Here is a 19564-nt window from a genome sequence, read left to right as displayed (position 1 = left end):
TAGATCGAAAAGCGTCGTTTAATTTTGGTTGAAGTAAAAATATTAAGAAACATTTTGAATCCTTTCTTCGTTAAGCAATTATTTCAGTGAAAAAAAAACCCAAAAAAACACACAATTTGATCCAGTTAAAAAACCATTGCTTTTTTGGTTTTATCTCTAATTTTAGACACTTAAATTTTAAGGCATGGACTAATTTGTTTATTAGGACCATGGGGCGATTGTCGGTATTGGTTTCCATCTGTAGCTTCGCTTTCTACATGACCACGGCTCTTTCGGAACCAATTAGCGTTGGTAAGTAATTTTGTATATATTTGTTAGTGAACGCGGCTTTTTTGAGAAGCGTTTTTTTACGCTACTTATCGACCCAAACCTTACCGTTCGTACGGTTCGTTAGCTACAACACAAAAATTGTTTCCTTATTGTTAGTTACAAGATAACAATTATGTTAAATTATTGTTAACTTCAAGACTGAATTCTATTGCTTTTTATTTGCGCCAAGAAAACCATTCAAAACAATATTTTAAGATTGTTTCTATTCCAGTTTTTATAGGAGAGTCTGATGATTCTGTCGCAAAAACAGCCCTCAGAGCCGGAATTCAATCGGGGTCGGAAGAGGAACTCAAATTTGAAGTGATTTCGATCTCGTCGAAAAAACTCAGTGAAATGAGTGGTAAGTTTTTGCGTAATCCGAGCAAGCCTGCCCAAGAAGAACACGTCGCTGCGCGCAAAATAATCTGTGGTCTAATTTTATCGTTGTTTAGTATGCTCGGAAATTTTCTCCGAGGAACGGAAACCGCATTTGGTGATCGACGTTTCCAAGGAAACGATTGGACAGAAATTGAGGGACAAGAAAAGCGAAATAGTTAAATCAGTTTTGAGAAAAATGGGCGCACCGACGGTCAGTTTAACACCGACCATTTTCCCGTGGCCCGGAGCACCCCTGGCCGACGCCGAGAAAGAGTACCTGGTCAAGTTTATACCTCCCGATTTGGTCATCAGCAACGTGGTCAAGAGCGTCGCTGACGTCATCCGTGCCCAGAAAATTGGTGTTGTTTATGATCAATCCGTTCGTAAGTAGTAGATAAGCCATTATCAGTCACTAACGGGCTGACCAATGTATCTCTGGAACCCCTTCTCCTACGATACTGAATGTAGTTACCTCTCCGAGTGACTATGACGTCACGGAGAGGTATTACACTGAACTCGGCGAGGTATATTTGGTTTCCCAACTTATTTGAAGTTGATAGTTTGGTCGCTAAGAAGGCTTTTAAAATTCCCGGCCGTCTTGTAAAACGGTAGCCAGATAAGTTTCTGAAGCATCCAAACGCCTATACGATAAACGATTTGCCTGTATACTCTATATTACACCAATTACGTCATTAGACTTACTTTTTAATTATCGTTTTTCTTTTTTAATGTCTTACAATTTTTATCATCAATTAATACTTTATTCCGCTGCTTTTTACTCGCAATGCCACCAAGAAAAGCAAGCAAGAATTAAATCGGTTTAGCGAGAGGAACTCTATGTAAAACCATAACTTTGCTCTATTTTAACTAAGCCTTCACCAACAAAGTTGGTCTACTTTTCGAGAATGTACCTTCTTCCGTGGCAATGGTACCTGTGGGTTCTGACATGAAGGCGGACGTTGAGAAAATTGGGGTTTCAGATGTAGGAAATATTTTTCTGTTTGGTACCAAACCACTAATAACCTCAGTACTGGAACGGGCAAGTTTTTTAATTAACATAATTAAAATTTCCTCAATAATTTATAATATAAACCACTTTAAGGCTTCGAAGAAAGATTTTGTCGGTAAACAGTATGCTTGGTACACAATCTCAAAGGTAACTTCAAAAAGTGCCCCCGTAATAATGTAAAGAAATAATTTTTTAACGATAAATTGTTTTCCAGGACTATTATGATTTGAAACTCGTTACAAACCAAGAATTCTCGGTGGTGAATTTCAAACCGAAAGCTGTAGATTCAGATATGGAAAAAAAATTGGCTATATTTACATGGAATTCGGTGGTAATTCTTGAAAGGTCCATGGTCCAAGTCAGCCAAGTTATAATATTAGTTAAAAAATATTTTTTCAAAAAGATTGATTCGGCCTTTTACTATGATCTGGCAAAGATTCTTCGAGCTTATCTTTTGGAAAACGTTGGAAAAGAAGGGTCGTGGCCCGCGAATTGGACCTATCCCGAATGTAGCGAGGATATAGCCTTGACTGAAGAAATGGTGGCCCAGAGAGCGGAGGTCAAACTTCGAACGTGGTTGGAGACGGTTGGTTTTATAGAGGACACTGACTGACTGTCATCTTACCAAACTGTTTGTTCTTGATATTTAAATTTCTTTCAGAGAGAAAACTCCAATAATTTAAATGGAACCTTCGGTGACTTCACGTTGAAAATTCCTCCTGGATCGAGAAGAACGTATGGACACCAAAATATTCAAATGGAAGTGGAAGAGCTAAAATTGAGTTCCGAAGTTGTTTATAGAAAGGTAAGTCGAAGGGAGGTTTAACATACATAAAATTCCAGAATGCAAATTAAAGTTTAAAAGTATATAATTTGAGCTCGTAAAGTTTATTACTTTTCTTCTTCTTTCCTCAAAGTCCGCGGGGCTCGTTTGGCAATACAAAGCGGATGCTAAAAAGCCATCAGAATTTTTCACTGGACCGCTTGATGTCGTAAAGAAGCACAAAGCAACGCTTATTTTACGGGTGTCTACTGTTGAGGTTGGTGGAAGCTTGATTGGGCTAATATTAATTGGGTCAAACTGAGATGGAAGTGTCAAAGGACAAACATGGCTGCTACCACATTTAGTCAAGGAGATATGGGCCTCCAAACCCTGGCCCTTAAGACAAAGGAGGTAGCCACGCGTGTGAAGTATTCAATATAAGAACGTTATAAAACCTTTGTCTAGGAGAAGTGTACTATTATATTGGTTGCAGTGTGCCTACGCTGGTAACCCCACTCAATGTTTGGAAGCCCATATCTCCGTAACTAAATGTTGTAGCCCGTTTAATTAATGGCAGACTTATCAAAAGCACGCTTCACACATTCATTCATTCCATTTTCTAGGACCCACCCTTCATGTACAAGCACGAGGTTAATGGTAAAGTCACTTGGACTGGCTACTTGATTGACCTAATGGAACTGTTGAAGAAAGAGGCCAACTTGACTTTCGAATACCGTATAACCGAAAATACAGAGTATCATAATAATCTTCATGGTCGATTGAAGGAATTAGAGAACAAAAACGTCATTTTTAATAGCATAATAGGCGACGTTTACATGGGAGTCAGTCTAATCACCGCAAAGATATTATAGATCAAAACTAATTAGTATTTCTAACTCTTCGTTTTGCAGAAAGCCGATTTAGCCCTTGGGGCTATCGCTGTAATGGCAGATAGAGAATTATTCGTGGATTTCTCCGTTCCTTTCTACGACATGATGGGAATCTCGGTTTTGATGAAACGCTTCGATACGGAAACAAATATATTCAATTTCATGGTTTCATTCGATCATGATGTTTGGAACTCTCTTTTAGTAGCGATCTCGGCCGCTAGGTATATTGAATCACAAAAACTTTCTAAAATAGCATCGATAGTTTATCTCCAACTTTTTTACAGTCTTATGATATACTTAATTGATCGCTTGAGCCCATACAGCTTTTATAACAACCCGGCAAGATACGCGGACGATCCTGGACAGCGGCCATTCAGTTTGAATGAAAGTTTTTGGTTTTGCTTCGCGTCTCTCACACCCCAAGGTGAGAACTGGATGGAACGGTAGATTGGAAGGACGAAGGAGAGTTGCTCAATGTTATCGGTACATGCGCAGTAGGTCTCCCAGTAGTGATCTTGAACGTCTCAACACATTAGAAGAGTTAGTTATCTTCCCAGAAGTTCACGCTCCTTCTCGTTCGTCCTTCCTACTTTAAACAAAATGACCCGAGGGTTTTACTATAACAACTGCCTCATCGTTCTAAGTAATTACTAATTTCGATTGATTTATTTTTGGTGGAAAATTACATTAAACAATGACTCATCTATTTATTCGGTTAAATTTACTACGTATCTATTCCGAAATTCCCTAACAATACAATGACGAAAATGACAGACATCAGGCCCGCTCAAACTGATAACCGCTAGTAGAGTCGCGTCACACCTGATAGTTTCTTGATGTTCTTTTAAGGTGGAGGCGATGCACCAGGAAATTTATCTGGACGTGTCGTGGCAGGGACTTTGGGGGTTTTCGGCTTCATCATTATGGCCTCGTACGGTGCCAATTTGGCCGCTTTTCTCACTGTGCACCGTGATGATACCAAGATCGAATCTCTAGAGGAATTGGCCCTACAGTACAAAGTATTATACTCCATCGTGGATAAGTCTGTGACCTACAACTACTTCAAAAGCATGGTCAACATTGAGGAACGATTCTTCAAGTAAGATTCGTGTACCTATATTTATATCACTTTGGTGAAATGCTCTGTCATTAAAGGATATATCAAAACATGTCGATGGATGACTCGTTGAACGAAACCGAGAGAGCCAAGTTAACAGTATGGGACTTCCCCATCTCGGATTGGTTCTATAGGATTTATTCGTTCTGTGAGGAAAACCAACTTTACAAAAATCTCGAACATGGAATCCAAAAAACGCGAGGCTCAACAAAAGATAATCAATACGCTCTAATAGGTATGAAATCTAAAGCCAAGTTGGCACGTTCAAAATTCTTAAGCGCCTATTAACGCGATCCTCCAGACACTTATCCTCACCCGCCAGCCTTGCGGAATAGAGTATATACAGTAGAGGAGTAGACTCTTTAACCTTTACCAATGCTTTTTATTAATTTCCGTTTTGTTTTTTACCATAACAAGACATATCATTATTGGTTGAAAAATGTCCGCCGCTTTACTATATAACCTCTACGGAGGCGGAGAGTGATACTTAAACAAAGGTAACCACGTGTTTACCAAGAAACCGAGTGCCGGAAGTAGCCCCAATAAATTTAACGATAACTGAATACCAAGACTGTCTACTCCCTTACTGTATATCCTCTATGCTCGCTGCGATGGGCCCAGGGCATGCAAGGGGTTTAAAGAGTCCCTGTTGCGTGTGCTAGCGGAAGCGACCCAAGTGAAATACGCCACCATGAAATACTGCGACTTGAGGGAAGTTGGCAAACAGCACGCTAAGAAACCGATAGCTTTAGCGCTTTCAAAAGGATCGCCTTATCTGGAACCGTTGTCCGCCGCGTAAGTCTGAAGATTTAAAGGTACACGTCCTAAATGATTTTGTAAAATCTTGACTATCTTTAAAATTAGAATTTTGAAACTGTTGAACGAAAGAGCCTTGGAGAAATTGAAAAACAAATGGTGGAACGAAAACCCGTATTTGAAAAAGTGCAACCATTATGAGAAACGAAATGACGGAATTGAATACGAAAACATTGGTAAGGACGAAAAATTGAAATTGAATGACCGTAGGAACTTGGTGACCTTTGATCAACGCATACGCAGGCGGTGTCTTCTACGTTTTGGCCAGCGGTGTCATCTTGGCTGTAATTTCACTCTTTTTGGAAGTCCTTTATTTCAAATGCAAACGGGCCTCAGATTCGCGTGTCGTTATGATTAAGGATTTGTCAATGTCCTATGGAAGACCTAGGAAACAACCGTTCAACAGATAAACAAACTCATGGACTGAGCCCGGATTACTCTAACGGAACTGAAGATATTAAAACACAACGCACAAAAGCTACGAACACTCTTCTGGAGATTCGTCTCGGTAGAGCACTTATCACAAGTTTCGCACGTAATATTAATTTTCCCCTTAATTTTGGGGCATACCGAGTAGTTAGCAGATCGACCAGTGGTCAATTTTGTATCCTTTAAATTATTAATTATTTACAGTATTATAAGATATCTAAATAAGGCAAACAGACGTGCCTTTCCTACCTTCATATTAATGAACTTATTTGCGCAGCGCGTTAAAGTATCATTGTTCAGTGTCATGTCATAATTACGAACACAAATCAAAGTCGCTCAAACTGTATACAGTTTTGTTACATTCAAAAGTTTTGTATGTAAACTCACAAAGTTAAATGTTGTATTGAGCAGTAGTTAGTTAGTTTACTGTATAATTTAACCTTACATTCTTCAGAAGTCTAATTATCATATTATACTTAATTATCTTAAGCGCTTTTCAATTTAATATTTTTCAGATTATATACTTCTTCAATGTAAAACGGTACGCCTTTTTTTGGAATCGTACAATATTTTCTAGCAAGATACTACTTCAAAATCGTCTGAGTAAAGACTGACATAAACACACTTCGTAAGTATGCGTCGAAATGATATTTGCCACGGACACGAATCCGTTGTAAAATGGTAGAGGGGCGTGTCCTAGTGGTGAACTTGTCAATCTCTACCGATACCCGACTCGACGTTTTCTATAAGATAGACTGAGGAGAGAAATACATAAGTCACACTTTAATTCAGTTTCAGTTTGGAAGGGAATCGCTTTTTTTTTTTCAATTTAGATGGCGCATCAGTCTCGTTATTTTTGTGTCACGTGAATGGAGTCGATAGTCCTCCATGGCAGATCCATACTTAGGGTTCTAGTATAGTAGAGAACTTATTTATAAATGAGAACCTTCATATTCCCGTAGCGCCGCGCTGTAAAGCTTGTTCTTTAAAGATTTACGCAAATAATATAAATAACAACAAATATCCACGGTTTTTCCGACTTTTTGCACTTTATGTACTTGTAGGCTAAACCTAAATGGATCGAACAAACAATAGAAATATTCAGCTGATATTTCCAATGGAAAACAATATATTTCCTGAATTGATTCGGATTATCATCAGATAAAATCAAATCAACATTACCGCGAATATTGAGTGAACTTTAACTCGAAGGAATGCGATTTCTGACGGAAGATACTCTTCTAAGCCTAGTTCTATAGAAATTTCCCGCAATTAAATACTCTAATGATACCGTTTTATAAATCGAAGCTTGGAACGCGTAACGCTAAGGGAAGGGCCATTAGACGTTTTGAAACAAGATGGAACGAAAAATATCACCGCACCACAACCCTCTCCCATTTTCTCTCCCTTCAGTGACGAACGAAAAAATTTTTACTGCCAAAGGCGGCGGTACTCGGACGCTACGCCAACAACAGGGCAGGCCAAACTAATACCTATATCGTTGATGTGCATCATACTATGCCGGTAAAAAGGTTGTCCAAAGAATTCCCTTACGAGAACAGGGCAACGACGAATAGCTTAACAAGTTTCAAATAATTTAACTGATGTTTCCAGCATAGTTAAAAATTCAAAGTTTTTGATCCACCGTTGACGTCACATTAGCCTAAAATTATAAATAATTAATTAAATAGGCCTCGTTCTATACTACAATATTCTTTGAACTACATTTATATAAAAGCTATTTTAAAATTTATAGCAGGTACAAACGCGTTATGGTGCAACTATACATCGATTTGAATTTCGTCTTGCATGTTCTCCCGCATCCTCGTACTGTCCCGCAATTAATATTTCAAATAAGTGTTTTCGTCAACAATAAATCTTTAATTGCCAAGCTGAACATTCTAATTTTAACACCGTTTCTCGTTTTAACGTTGCTTTGCTAGTGTTTATACAGTTGGTTTAGATAATGAGTTGAGTTATTGGCGCGAAGGACATCGTCGACTTGGTCGAAAATTTCGGTCCAGTACTTTTAAACACGTTTTAATACTTCGTCGAAGATTTGTTCAATTCAAAATGTGTAATCTAACTTAATAATTTCGAACTTGAGTTATCTAGGTAAATATTGTTATTACGTGTTTAATTCAAATACATTAGGACAAAATCGCGTTCTTTAAATAAACAGATCGAAAAGCGTAGTTTAATTTTGGTTGAAGTAAAATATATTAAGAAACATTTTGAATTCTTTTTTCGTAATGCAATTATTTCCCTGAGCACCATTTGATCCCGTTGAAAAGATATTGCGGTTTTGGTTTTGTAAAGAATTTTACTCAAATTTTAAGGCATGAATTAATTTGTTTATTAGGATCATGAGGCGTTTGTCGGTATGGGTTTCCATCTGTACCTTCGCTTTTTACATCACAACGGCTCTTTTGGATCCAATTAGTGTTGGTAAGTAATATCATAAGTTTATAAGATAAATCTTATGAACTTATGACAATATTAAATATTTGTACTTCACGCGGCATTTTTGAGCACGTTTTTTATTTTGCTATGTGCCATTATTGTCCCAGACCTTTGTTGGCTAGATAGAACCATCCTAGGTAATAGAGTCAACAGAAATTGAGATAGTAAATAGCATTTTTCTACAAAGGAATAGTGTCAAAATTAAATCGATATTGAGAAAGTGTAAATTATAACCAATGTTAATGGATACTGCCACACCCTAGACCGCCATTATCCGAGTGTTTTGCATTTAATGGGTGTACGCGACTTAAGGATTGCTTCTACTCCAGTTTTTATAGGAGATGCTGATGATTCTATCGCAAAAACAGCCCTCAGAGCTGGAATTCAATCGGGGTCGAAAGAGGAATTCAAAATTGAAATGATTTCGGTCTCGTCAATGAACCTCAGTTCTGACCTCAGTGAAATGAGCGGTAAGTTTTTGCGTAATCCGCGCTAGACTGCTCGAGAAGAACAGAATAATCTGTGGTCTAATTTTATTTTTGTTTAGTGTGCTCGGAAATTTTCTCGGAGGAACGGAAACCGCATTTGGTGATCGACGTTTCCAAGGAAACGATTGGACCGAAATTGAAGGACAAGAAAAGCGATATAGTTAAATCAGTTTTGAGAAAAATGGGCGCACCGACGGTCAGTTTAACACCGACCATTTTTCCGTGGCCCGGAGCACCCCTGACCGACGCCGAGAAAGAGTACCTGGTCAAGTTTATACCTCCCGATTTGGTCATCAGCAACGTAGTCAAGAGCGTCGCTGACGTCATCCGCGCCCAGAAAATTGGTGTTGTCTATGATAAATCCGTTCGTAAGTAGTAAATAAGCAATTAACGGACTGACCAATGTATTAGCGGAACCCCTTCTACTACGATACTGAATCTAGTTTTGTTTGAAGTTGATAGTATGGTCACTAAAGAAGGCTTCTTTAATTCTTTGTGAAACCTTAAATGTTTTAACTTTTGGTATATTTTAATATAGCCTTCACCAACAAAGTTGGTCTACTTTTCGACAATATACCTTCGTCCGTGGGAATGGTACCTGTGGGCTCTGACATGAAAGCGGACGTTGAGAAAATTGGGCTTTCAGATATAGGAAATATTTTTCTGTTTGGTAACAACCCACAAATAGCCTTAGTATTGGAAGAGGCAAGTTATATTTTAATTGACACTATTAATATTTCCACCTTAATTAATTATGTAAACCACTTTAAGGCTTCAAAACAAAATTTTGTCGGTAAACAGTTTGCTTGGTACACCATTTCAAAGGTAACATTTCAAATGTTGCCCGAAATAATTTTTAAACGATAAATTCATTTCCAGGAAGAAGGTGATTTGACACCCGTTATAGATCATGAATTCACGGTGATGAATTTCAAACCGAAAGCTGTAGATTCAGAAATGGAAAAAGAATTGTCTCTGTTTGCATCGTATTCGAAGGTTATCTGTGAAAGATATATGGTCAAAGTCAGCCACGTTATATTAATTAAATTATATTTTTTACACAGATTGATTCGGCCTTTTACTACGATCTGGCAAAGATTCTTCGAGCTTATCTTTTGGAAAACGTTGGAAAAGAAGGCTCGTGGCCCGCGGATTGGACCTATCCCGAATGCACCGAGGATATAGCCTTGACCGAAGAAATGGTGGCCCAGAGAGCTGATGTTAAACTTCGAACGTGGTTGGAGACGGTTGGTTTTGTCGAGGACACTGACTGACATCTTACCAAACTGTTTGTTCTTGATATTTAAATTTCTTTTAGAGAGAAAACTCCAATAATTTAAAAGGAACCTTCGGTGACTTCACGTTGAAAATTCCTCCTGGATCGAGCCGAACGTATGGACACCAAAATATTCAAATGGAAGTGGAAGAGCTACAATTGAGTTCCAACGGCGTCCTTAAAAACGTAAGTCGGAAGGAGGTTTTACATTCATAAAACTATAAAAGTTTTAATGTATTTGATTTGAGCTGGTAATTTTAACGAAAAGTTTATTAATTTTCGCCTGATGTACTTTCTTCTTCTTTCCGCAAAGTTCACGGCGCTCGTTTGGCAATACAAAGCGGACGCTAAAAAACCATCAGAATTTTTCACTGGACCGCTTGATGTCGTAAAGAAGCACAAAGGAGTCCTTACGTTACGGGTGTCTACTGTTGAGGTTGGAATAAACTTGATTGGGCTTATATTATTTGTGTCAAACTAAGTTGAAAGTGTCAAAGGACATGAAGGCTTCCACTTTTAGTAAAGGAGATATGGGACGCCAAACCCTGGCGCCACGCGTGTGAAGTCTTCAATATAAGATCGTTATGAAACTTTTGTGTAGAAAAATTGTACTATTATATTGACAGACTTATCAGAAACACTCTGTATATATTTTCACTTTCTAGGACCCACCCTTCATGTACAAGCACGTGGTTAATGGTGAAGTTACTTGGACCGGCTACTTGGTTGACCTAATGGAACTGTTGAAGAAGGAGGCCAACTTGACTTTCGAATACCGTATAACCGAAAATACAGATTATCATAATAATCTTCATGGTCGATTGAAGGAAATAGAGAACAAAAACATCACTTTTAATAGCATAATAGGCGACGTTTACATGGGAGTCAGTCTAACCACCGCAAAGATATTATAGATCAAAACTAATTAGTATTTCTAACTCTTCGTTTTGCAGAAAGCCGATTTAGCCCTTGGGGCTATCGCTGTAATGGCAGAAAGGGAATTATTCGTGGATTTCACCGTTCCTTTCTACGACTTGATGGGAGTCTCTGTTTTGATGAAACGCTTCAAACCGGATGCAAATCTATTCAGCTTCATGATTTCATTCGATCATGATGTTTGGTACGCTATTTTCGTATCGATCATTGCCACTAGGTATATTGAATCTCAAAAACTGTCTAAAATAGCATCGATAGTTTATCTCTAAAATGTTTACAGTCTTATGATATACTTAATTGATCGCTTGAGTCCAAGCAGCTTTTATAACAACCCGGCAAGATACGCGGACGATCCTGGACAGCGACCATTCAGTTTGAATGAAAGTTTTTGGTTTTGCTTCGCGTCTCTCACACCCCAAGGTGAGAACTGGATGGAACGGTAGATTGGAGGGACGAAGGAGAGTTGCTCAATGTTCTCGGTACATGCGCAGTAGGTCTCCCTGTAGTGATCTTGAACGTCTCAACACATTAGGAGAGTTTGTTATCTACCCAGAAGTTCACGCTCCTCATTCGTCCTTCCTACTTCAAACAAAATTACCCGAGGGTTTACTATAACACCAGCCTAGTACGTATCTATTCCGAAATTCTTTAACAATACTTAAGAATCGGAGTTCAGTAACCATTTCTTCAGTTAACTTTACCTCATTCCATAACGAAATGGACACATTAAGCCGCGTCAAAGTAATAACCGCATTGTGCGATAAAGCTAAACGGGAATTGACTAATCCCGTCCGTAACACCTAATAATTTTCCCCATTCCAAATGAAGAAAACGACAGCCATCAAGCTGGCTCAAACTAATCACCGCCTAGTAGAGTCGCGTCACACCTAATAGTTTCTTGATGTTCTTTTAAGGTGGAGGCGAAGCACCGGCAACTTTATCTGGACGTTTCGTGGCAGGGACTTTGTGGGTTTTCGGCTTCATCATTATGGCCTCGTACGGTGCCAATTTTGCCGCGTTTCTCACCGTGTCACGCGCTGTTTCCACCATCGAATCTCTGGAGGATTTATCCCGACAGTACAAAGTAAAATACTCCATCGTCGAAAATTCTCTGACCTACACCTACATCGACAGAATGGCCAAAATTGAGGAGCGATTCTTCGAGTAAGATTAGTTTACCTATATTTGTATCACTTTGGTGTAATATACTCTGTCATTAAAGTATGTGGAAAAACATGTCGTTGGATGACACGCTGAACGAAACCCAGAAATCAGAGTTAGCAGTATGGGACTTCCCCGTCACGGATACGTTCGCTAAGATTTTTTGGATATGTAGACAAAATAAATTTTACAAAAATCTCGAAGAAGCAATCAATAAAACGCGAGGCTCAACAAAAGCGAAACAATACGCTCTAATAGGTATGAAATCTAAAGCCTCACCCGCCAGCCTTGCGGCATAGAGTATATACACTAGAGGAGTAAACACTTTAGCCTTTACCAATGCTTTTTATTCATTTCCGGTTTTTCCCCATTGAGTGATTACCTTCTGTACAAGACACATCATTATTCTTTGAAATATTTCGTCCACTTTACTGTATATCCCCTATGGAGGCGCAGAGTGATATTTAGACAAAGGTAACCACGTGTCTACCAAGAAACCGAGTGCCGGATGTAGCTCCAATAAATTTAACGATAACTGAATACCAAGACTGTCTACTCCCCTACTGTTTATCCTCTATGCTCGCTGCGATGGGCCTAGGGCATGCAAGGGGTTTAAATAGTCCCTGTTGCGTGTGCCAGCGAAAACTGCTCGGCTTGATTTGAAATATTTTTATATAGCGGAAGCGACCCAAGTGAAATACGCCACCATGAAATACTGCGACTTGAAGGAAATTGGTAAACAGCACGCTAAGAAACCGATAGCTTTAGCGCTTTCGAAAGGATCGCCTTATCTGGAACAGTTGTCCGCCGCGTAAGTCTGAAGATTTAAAGGTACACGTCCTAAACGATTTTGGAAAATCTTGACTGTCTTTAAAATTAGGATTTTGAAACTGAGGAACGAAAGAGTCTTGGAGAAATTGAAAAACAAATGGTGGAACGAAAACCCGTATTTGAAAAAATGCAATCATTATGAGAAACGAAATGACGGAATTGAATACGAAAACATTGGTAAGAACAAAAAATTTAAATTAAATGACCGTAGGAAATTGGTAACTTTTGACCAACGTATACACAGGCGGCATCTTCTACGTTATGGCCTTCGGAGTCATCTTGGCTGTATTTACTCTGATTGTGGAATTCATCGTTTTCAAATGCAAACGGGCCTCAGACTCGCGTGTAGTCATGGTGAAGGATTACGCAACATCCGCTAGAAAAGCTGGGAAACAGCCTTTAAACGAATAAATAAACGATAAAGAAACTAACTATTGGACTGACCCCGGATTACGCGAACGGAACTAAACAATTTTGCAACACAGGCACTAACTTATTAATAGAACACTTAAATTGCTTCGGGACATTTGTCTCCGTGGAGCACTCATCACTAATTTCGCATACTGTATTATATGCAGAGATCAACTTGTAAATTGTTTATCATATATCTTACAGCATTTTAAGATATCTAAATAAGGCATATTAATGAACTTAATTGTGCAATAATTGTTAATTATGAAATGTCCAGGTCGTTAGGCCTGTTCTATTTACACAATCGCACAAACTGTATAGTTTTTTTTACATTCGTAAGGCTTAGAGTACAATGTAAACTCGCAAGATTAAATGTCGTAATGAGCAGAGTAAGGTAAGCGAACTTATTACTCAGGCATATTTTTATCTTACATTCCATTTTTTATTTTTATCATTAAAGGTTTTAATGGAATCGGGAAATGAGGTTTACTTGGTAGGTGACGGAAGTGGTGGTGTGGTCAAGGTGTAGTCGACATCTATAGGGTAGGAACGCCGTCATGTGGATTATTCCCTCAAACTTTGTTCCCCAAAAGCTCTTCTTACAGAAGTGCACCACATTCCCGACCATCGTATTCCATCTTATTGTAATAATGTTCATCAGCATTTCGTTCTCGAATGTCTGCCGTGGTACTTAGGGATTATCTTCAACCTCCCCTTAACCTTGTGCGGTCTATTTAAAGATTCCATTTAACCTTATTGAATAGAAGAACCCATTTAAGATCGGAGACCATTCGAAGTTAAATTTGCGAGTTGATCTCTGGCTTGTATTTTCCGCCAAGATTCCGCGGTTCCCTAACACATCTATCATGGCAAGCAGTACAAAACGTTCGATCTTACGAAAACATACATTGTCTTTTCATATGTTCTCAGGTCTTATATGCGTTCTCTTAAGAACGGATACTACCTGCTGTGTGACAGAAAGCATATATTTTCATTTATCACTACTTCTGTAACGCAGAAATATCAAAATATATTAAGGATCACCATTCTGGTTTCTGGTTTCTGTTTTCTTCAGATAACATCATGACTGGAGATATTTTTAAGTGATAACCATGCGGTTTGTCTCTCGTTTTGGAATATGGTTTATTTTTGAAAGTATCAAGCTGCGCGAAAGAAGACGAAATTGCTAGAAGTCAAAATATCAAGTGGAATTGCGTGCGCGTACGAACTAGAGTGCAAATAATACATAGTTTTCGAAAACTACGAGAATTGAGACCATTTATACCAGGATGCCATACTACTTGGTGGTCAAAGTGCATCACCAAGTAGCCTGGCCTCCTGGTGTAAATGGTATCAATCCTCCTAGCCTGAAAACTATGTATAGAAGTAGCAGAGAGCGTGGTTTTGTATGTGCTGACATTTATACTTGATAACAGGAGTTCATAATAGCCCGAAGTACGAAACTAGTTAAAAAGCCCGTAACAACAAAGTTTCGCCGTAAAGCTCAGCGGATTCATACACCGCTTAACTCCCAAGGAAATAGTTACCCCATTTTTCAGCGCTCACGCGCATTAACTTACACACTTCCGGTTTAGCACTATTTTTATCTTGGGATTTTGGGAACGAAAATGGCTGACGTCTGCTTCTGTCGGAACGGTGTAAATTAAGCCTTGGCTAAGAAGTTGGCTTTTAGTCGGGGTTTCTAGTTTTCTACAAAACATTTAAACGATCGTCAATGATGTTTTGTTGTGATATGTGTGAGTGAGAATTCCGTGGTTAAATTAAAACGGTTTGGACAAATTTATTCGCAGTATCTTTAATATAAGAATTGCAACGTGTTTCTACGTCCACCATATCGCCATTTTTCTTTTCGACGGAGGTCCCAGCCAACGGAAGTTTTGGAACGAAAACCAAGGAGTATAGATACCACTACGATATACTGTAAGGTTGTATGTCCATAAACAGGCTAATTCATTCTATGCGCAACGACAGAATCTTGTTGTTCGCGATTTTTACCATTAGCTCTATGCCCAGTTTCATACTTCCCCCCCGAAGGGGGGTTATTATGAACTCCTGTTGATAATTATATAAACCTTTTATGGGGGACAGGAAAAGTGGGCGCTATGAAACAAAAATGAAAAATAAGTATTTTTTCAAGGTCACGCACTCGAATTTTCAAAGCATCGTTTAAATATAGACGCGCGGGGGAAGGAATATGAGATGTGTTTCCCCACTCTCACTGTACTTGGGTGACAAAAATAGTAGAGCTGTACCCGTCCTCCTTGGCTATACAAAGTCCGTGGTACGTGTCAAGCTTTTTTATCTCATTGCCGAATACGACCTTGAACCATGAGCAAGGTTCTTTGACTCGACCCTCCTGAAGCTCGACCTTTGTATCCCTCGTCGCTCTCAAACCACATTTATTTTTTGATCATTTTTCGAACGCGAATCGAAACCGAAAGCTCGGATAAAGTTCTACAATGGCAAGCGCGGATTTTATGGTGGCTCTTACCGTAGCCTCAATTTCTGTTTGTTTCGCTATCGTTTATCTTAGAAGTGTTTACCGTAAGTCTAGATTGGCTAGTTCGTCAGGAAAATGTGTTTTTATCAGCGGTTGCGATTCCGGCATCGGTCAAAAACTGGTCATTCACCTACTGGGACTCGGTTTCGAGGTGTTTGCGGGATGTTTGGATATGGAATCAGAAAGTTCCGCGCCGTTGAGAGACTTAGTCTCGGAGAAGCTGCATCTTGTCAGCTTGGACATTACGTCCGACGAAAGTGTCCGAAGTGCCATGCGACATGTTCAAGCGAAACTGAATTCAAAAAGTAAGTAATTACGATATTCCCAGGTTATGGAAATAGTAAATATCTTTCATTTTTACAAATGAGATCTTTGGGGACTGATAAACAACGCCGGTATTTGTGTCTATGGAGAGTTTGAATGGTTAACCATGGAACAGTCAAACAAATTGGTCCAAGTCAACTTGCTGGGAACACTCAGGCTGACCAAGATGTTTCTCCCATTAATACGACAAGCTAAAGGTATGACCAAACAATTTGAGAAAATAGACCATTTTAGACGAGTTGCATACAAAAATAGGCCTATACCGTAGAATTTTGAAGTTTTACCTTTGGAAAATAATTTCGAACGCGCTATACGTATTTTTTTCATGTCTCAATAACTAACTTTGATTTTTGGTTTAAATAATGCAGGAAGAATCGTTACCATAACAAGCGTCAACGGAGACATTGTTTATCCTGGCTTGTCAGTGTACTGCGCCACCAAATACGCCCTCGAGGCTATGAGCGACGCTTTGAGATACGAACTAAAGAAATTTGGCGTTTTCGTCTCGGTCATTCGACCCGGGGACTTTGCGAGACTAACTAACATCATGCGAAACCATTCCATTCACGTGGAAGAAATGTGGAACCACTTGAATAACGAACAAAAAAGTGTTTATGGAGATTATTTTCGCAATTACCACGAGACGGTAAGTGGAATTGAAATTTTTATAACCGTCAAAATCGATAGTCACTTGGTGTTTGACACCTACTAGGTTCTCAAAAACTACGGTATCACTAGTTACAAAACGATGGAGTCTTCGCCCTTGTTAAATGACGTGTGTCACGCTCTACTGAGTGGACGTCCCAAAACCAGATACATTTGCGCCCCTTGGTCTTTTAGAATCTTCTTCGCTATATTGAAACTGTGTCCGGCTTTTTTGTCGGACGAACTAATTTCCATATTATTCTCTCGAGTATTTAAAAAGTGAAACCTTTAATTAATAAGGTTTAATTGTTAAATTTTTACACCAATTAATTTCTTTTATGTTATCATCTCAACTACATAATTAATTTTACTAAATTTACGACGCGCAAACTAGTTTTTTAAAATAAATGCTAGTAGCTTTGACTTTAAATATTTTCAAACCGTGACCAGAAAAGATAGAAGCGACACTGTCACAATAAGAATACTTACCTCCCCGTCTCCCCCGCGTCAGGATGCGATAGGACACTCTAGTAAACTGACCAAGCTTAAATAACACCACGAAACCATTAGCGAAACTGTGAGGTAAAGTTCAAGAGTGCACGAGTGTTTAGAGGTGAATGGGTGACCCCAGTAAAGACGTATTTATTTTGGGTTTAATATTGTAAATTTATGACCTTTTTAGTTCAAAGACGGATCACTTTACACTTTATTTATATTTAAGAGAATTAAATTAGGCATAATTTATTGTGTCATGTACATACAATACATATTAGGTATGGTATATTTTTAATATCACTAGACATATTTTGAATAATCTTGCCACAAGCTCACGTATCCTCGGGAATTAGAAAGAAAATCTTTATCTTTTGACCTCCCACCTCAATTTCTTCAACGTGTTTGATTAGAAACGTAGCTGCAATACCGTAAGCTAAAGTTGGTAACCCTGAAAAAAAAAGCTTAATTAAGCGAAATTATCGGTATAAAACTCTAACCTAATCTAATTAGCAACCACCAAAGTCTATAACTAAAGTTCAATCGTCTTTGATATGCTGTAGGAATTTTTCTCTATCTCCGAGATATCGCTAGAACGCTAATGTAAAACTTCTGGCAAATAGAAGCCAGTCTCTCCGCTTCTCCTGTGGCAAAAATTGTACTCGGAACTCGAAGGAGTGGCAGTTTGTAGCCCCGTCTACGGCAATGAAGTCCTCCCAGCATGCTCAGCGTTTCGGTAGGGTCGTGCGGTACGGAAAAGTCAAGCATGCCCCTTGCGTCTTTAAAAAATAAGCTAGTTCTCATACAAATACAATGGGGCTAAGCGTCAACACTTAACAATCGCCTGCCAAAAGGTCAAGGTACACTGGGAAACCTTTCATTGCCGCGGATCGCCCATCATTACCGCTCCATCTTACCTCTTTTCTCCAAGACTGACCTGAGCGCGACTATTCAATTAGACAGGCCTACTTATACCTATACATACCCAAATTCAAAACTTTAATGAATTTAAAGAACGTATCTTCGAACTTCAAATCCGTGTATGGTCTTCTAGTGCAATGGTATTTTATGTAGGGATAACAACCAGTTCGAAGTATATGATAGTTTATGGTTTCGTGTGGTTTTTCGTAATTTTTAACCGTAATTTCCCAATTAAAATGAGAGTATCCAAAGTGATCATTCAATAGCGAATCGTAGCGAACGAAGAATGAAGTCCACGAAGGTCCTTTCCGTGTCTTTAGGTGGGTAGTAAGTACATCGGATGCCGTGGGTCTGTGCCCATGCGCGTCATTTAATGCCGAACGTAGTCTGGTGAATGGTCCGTATGAAGCTTTCATTTGATTCGTCATATAAGCGAGCGAGAACTCTAAAATTACGTCTTTTAAAGCAGCCGACTTAAACGAGCGAAAGAAATTTTTGTCAACGGACTCGCTATGATAAAAATAAATATAACAATTTGGACGCTGTTGAGTTTTGATAACACTAAATGAAAAGAGGACAGCTTATTAACTTTTTTTCCCTATTTCAGTGTAATGAATTAATGTTAATAATTGGCTTCTGATTTTAGGTTTAATTACGTGAAAGTAAATAAATTAAATATCTTAATCTACCTATTCTATCAACTCTGGACGACTTGCGTTAAAAGGGTTAAAGCGGAAGTTTAGAAGACCGTTTGCAACTTCGGGTAAATAAACCCCATTAAATAAGGTATGAATACTAAATGTCCACTTCCCCGTTAAACTTATTTTCGGGTTTCACGTGGAGAAAGGAGAACTAGTGTGAACGACCCCATTTATTACGGTTGTTCTTTGGTCAACTTAAAGAGTTACACAAATCGCGTTCCCCCCCCCGTTTAATACCCCCACTGGTCAATCTAGCTTTTAATTCTTAGCGGATAAAACAATATTACAACCGGTAAGCTACTTGCGCGGTATTCATTCTTCGATGTTTTATGTCACGAACTTCGAATGACGGTTCGCTGAACTTTCCATTTGTGTAATAACACTCGTTATTAAATAGTACGCACCGTAGTTGCCCTGTACCTTAAAGCCAGCGAAGACATTATTTCAACTATGTCCTCTATTAGTTACGCCATAAGTTTATAAGATGTGTTCCATAAGTATGACACTACCTATACTTCGTAAGGTTTAGAGACTTACTGAGAGCTAGTTCGAAAACGACAAGCGAGAATTAATTGACTACACCCGGTTTTGCAGTCCTTACACCCAGGCGTCGCTTAAGTGAATCTATGACGTTTCACCACCTACGTCACTTCATTGACAATCTCTTAGTAACCAGTGACAAA

At 38.8% G+C, this 19564-nt stretch overlaps 5 protein-coding genes across 5 annotated transcripts; 4 read left to right on the top strand and 1 right to left on the bottom strand.

Moving 5' to 3' along the window:
• The first annotated feature begins 209 nt into the window (after positions 1 to 209).
• On the top strand, positions 210 to 5891 carry LOC149623672 (ionotropic receptor coreceptor Ir25a-like). Its single transcript, XM_089853303.1, has 18 exons — positions 210 to 291; positions 341 to 421; positions 542 to 670; positions 762 to 1070; positions 1668 to 1726; positions 1790 to 1843; positions 1911 to 2054; positions 2100 to 2282; positions 2358 to 2501; positions 2614 to 2736; positions 3083 to 3301; positions 3371 to 3570; positions 3634 to 3773; positions 4199 to 4448; positions 4505 to 4701; positions 5129 to 5261; positions 5331 to 5458; positions 5526 to 5891. The coding sequence occupies exons 1-18, from the start codon at positions 210 to 212 to the stop codon at positions 5690 to 5692; spliced, it is 2742 nt and encodes a 913-aa protein (XP_089709429.1). The 3' UTR covers positions 5693 to 5891.
• A 2186-nt stretch (positions 5892 to 8077) lies between these two features.
• On the top strand, positions 8078 to 11493 carry LOC149623671 (ionotropic receptor coreceptor Ir25a-like). Its single transcript, XM_089853302.1, has 12 exons — positions 8078 to 8159; positions 8438 to 8644; positions 8722 to 9030; positions 9201 to 9367; positions 9434 to 9487; positions 9542 to 9658; positions 9727 to 9909; positions 9981 to 10124; positions 10252 to 10374; positions 10604 to 10822; positions 10892 to 11091; positions 11155 to 11493. The coding sequence occupies exons 1-12, from the start codon at positions 8078 to 8080 to the stop codon at positions 11315 to 11317; spliced, it is 1968 nt and encodes a 655-aa protein (XP_089709428.1). The 3' UTR covers positions 11318 to 11493.
• Positions 11494 to 11794: 301 nt separating this feature from the next.
• Positions 11795 to 13657, top strand: LOC149623670 (ionotropic receptor coreceptor Ir25a-like). Its single transcript, XM_089853273.1, has 5 exons — positions 11795 to 12038; positions 12097 to 12293; positions 12714 to 12846; positions 12916 to 13043; positions 13111 to 13657. Exons 1-5 carry the CDS (start codon positions 11863 to 11865, stop codon positions 13275 to 13277), a joined length of 801 nt encoding a protein of 266 aa, XP_089709399.1. The 5' UTR covers positions 11795 to 11862; the 3' UTR covers positions 13278 to 13657.
• A 1765-nt stretch (positions 13658 to 15422) lies between these two features.
• On the top strand, positions 15423 to 17197 carry LOC149623669 (D-beta-hydroxybutyrate dehydrogenase, mitochondrial-like). The gene is made up of 4 exons (XM_089852853.1): positions 15423 to 16103; positions 16167 to 16319; positions 16491 to 16768; positions 16835 to 17197. Exons 1-4 carry the CDS (start codon positions 15758 to 15760, stop codon positions 17048 to 17050), a joined length of 993 nt encoding a protein of 330 aa, XP_089708979.1. The 5' UTR covers positions 15423 to 15757; the 3' UTR covers positions 17051 to 17197.
• A 295-nt stretch (positions 17198 to 17492) lies between these two features.
• Positions 17493 to 18667, bottom strand: LOC149623668 (uncharacterized protein C15orf61). Its single transcript, XM_089852854.1, has 2 exons — positions 18245 to 18667; positions 17493 to 17710 (listed from the first exon to the last, which is right to left on the bottom strand). The coding sequence occupies exons 1-2, from the start codon at positions 18606 to 18608 to the stop codon at positions 17595 to 17597; spliced, it is 480 nt and encodes a 159-aa protein (XP_089708980.1). The 5' UTR covers positions 18609 to 18667; the 3' UTR covers positions 17493 to 17594.
• Between the last annotated feature and the right edge of the window lie 897 nt (positions 18668 to 19564).

Source organism: Phalangium opilio, unplaced genomic scaffold, assembly GCF_054372755.1.
Source record: "Phalangium opilio isolate 3A_F unplaced genomic scaffold, DU_Popi_V2 ptg000113l_1, whole genome shotgun sequence".
NCBI lineage: Eukaryota > Metazoa > Arthropoda > Arachnida > Opiliones > Phalangiidae > Phalangium > Phalangium opilio.
The sequence above is the reverse complement of the archived record's forward strand: the minus strand, read 5'-3'. Positions and strand labels throughout refer to the sequence as shown.

Excerpts from the sequence above, each read along its gene's own strand:
- LOC149623672 (XM_089853303.1), top strand. The coding sequence starts at position 210 with ATGGGGCGATTGTCGGTATTGGTTTCCATCTGTAGCTTCGCTTTCTAC. Across the intron at positions 1,844-1,910 it reads CTTGGTACACAATCTCAAAG|GACTATTATGATTTGAAACT; the intron begins GTAACTTCAAAA and ends ATTGTTTTCCAG. Across the intron at positions 3,302-3,370 it reads TAGGCGACGTTTACATGGGA|AAAGCCGATTTAGCCCTTGG; the intron begins GTCAGTCTAATC and ends TTCGTTTTGCAG.
- LOC149623671 (XM_089853302.1), top strand. The coding sequence starts at position 8,078 with ATGAGGCGTTTGTCGGTATGGGTTTCCATCTGTACCTTCGCTTTTTAC. Across the intron at positions 9,031-9,200 it reads TGTCTATGATAAATCCGTTC|CCTTCACCAACAAAGTTGGT; the intron begins GTAAGTAGTAAA and ends ATTTTAATATAG. Across the intron at positions 10,375-10,603 it reads TACGGGTGTCTACTGTTGAG|GACCCACCCTTCATGTACAA; the intron begins GTTGGAATAAAC and ends TTCACTTTCTAG.
- LOC149623670 (XM_089853273.1), top strand. The coding sequence starts at position 11,863 with ATGGCCTCGTACGGTGCCAATTTTGCCGCGTTTCTCACCGTGTCACGC. Across the intron at positions 12,847-12,915 it reads CTGGAACAGTTGTCCGCCGC|GATTTTGAAACTGAGGAACG; the intron begins GTAAGTCTGAAG and ends CTTTAAAATTAG. Across the intron at positions 13,044-13,110 it reads AATTGAATACGAAAACATTG|GCGGCATCTTCTACGTTATG; the intron begins GTAAGAACAAAA and ends ACGTATACACAG.
- LOC149623669 (XM_089852853.1), top strand. The coding sequence starts at position 15,758 with ATGGCAAGCGCGGATTTTATGGTGGCTCTTACCGTAGCCTCAATTTCT. Across the intron at positions 16,104-16,166 it reads AGCGAAACTGAATTCAAAAA|ATCTTTGGGGACTGATAAAC; the intron begins GTAAGTAATTAC and ends TTTACAAATGAG. Across the intron at positions 16,320-16,490 it reads ATTAATACGACAAGCTAAAG|GAAGAATCGTTACCATAACA; the intron begins GTATGACCAAAC and ends TAAATAATGCAG.
- LOC149623668 (XM_089852854.1), bottom strand. The coding sequence starts at position 18,608 with ATGACGAATCAAATGAAAGCTTCATACGGACCATTCACCAGACTACGT. Across the intron at positions 17,711-18,244 it reads CATTAAAGTTTTGAATTTGG|GGTTACCAACTTTAGCTTAC; the intron begins GTATGTATAGGT and ends TTTTTTTTTCAG.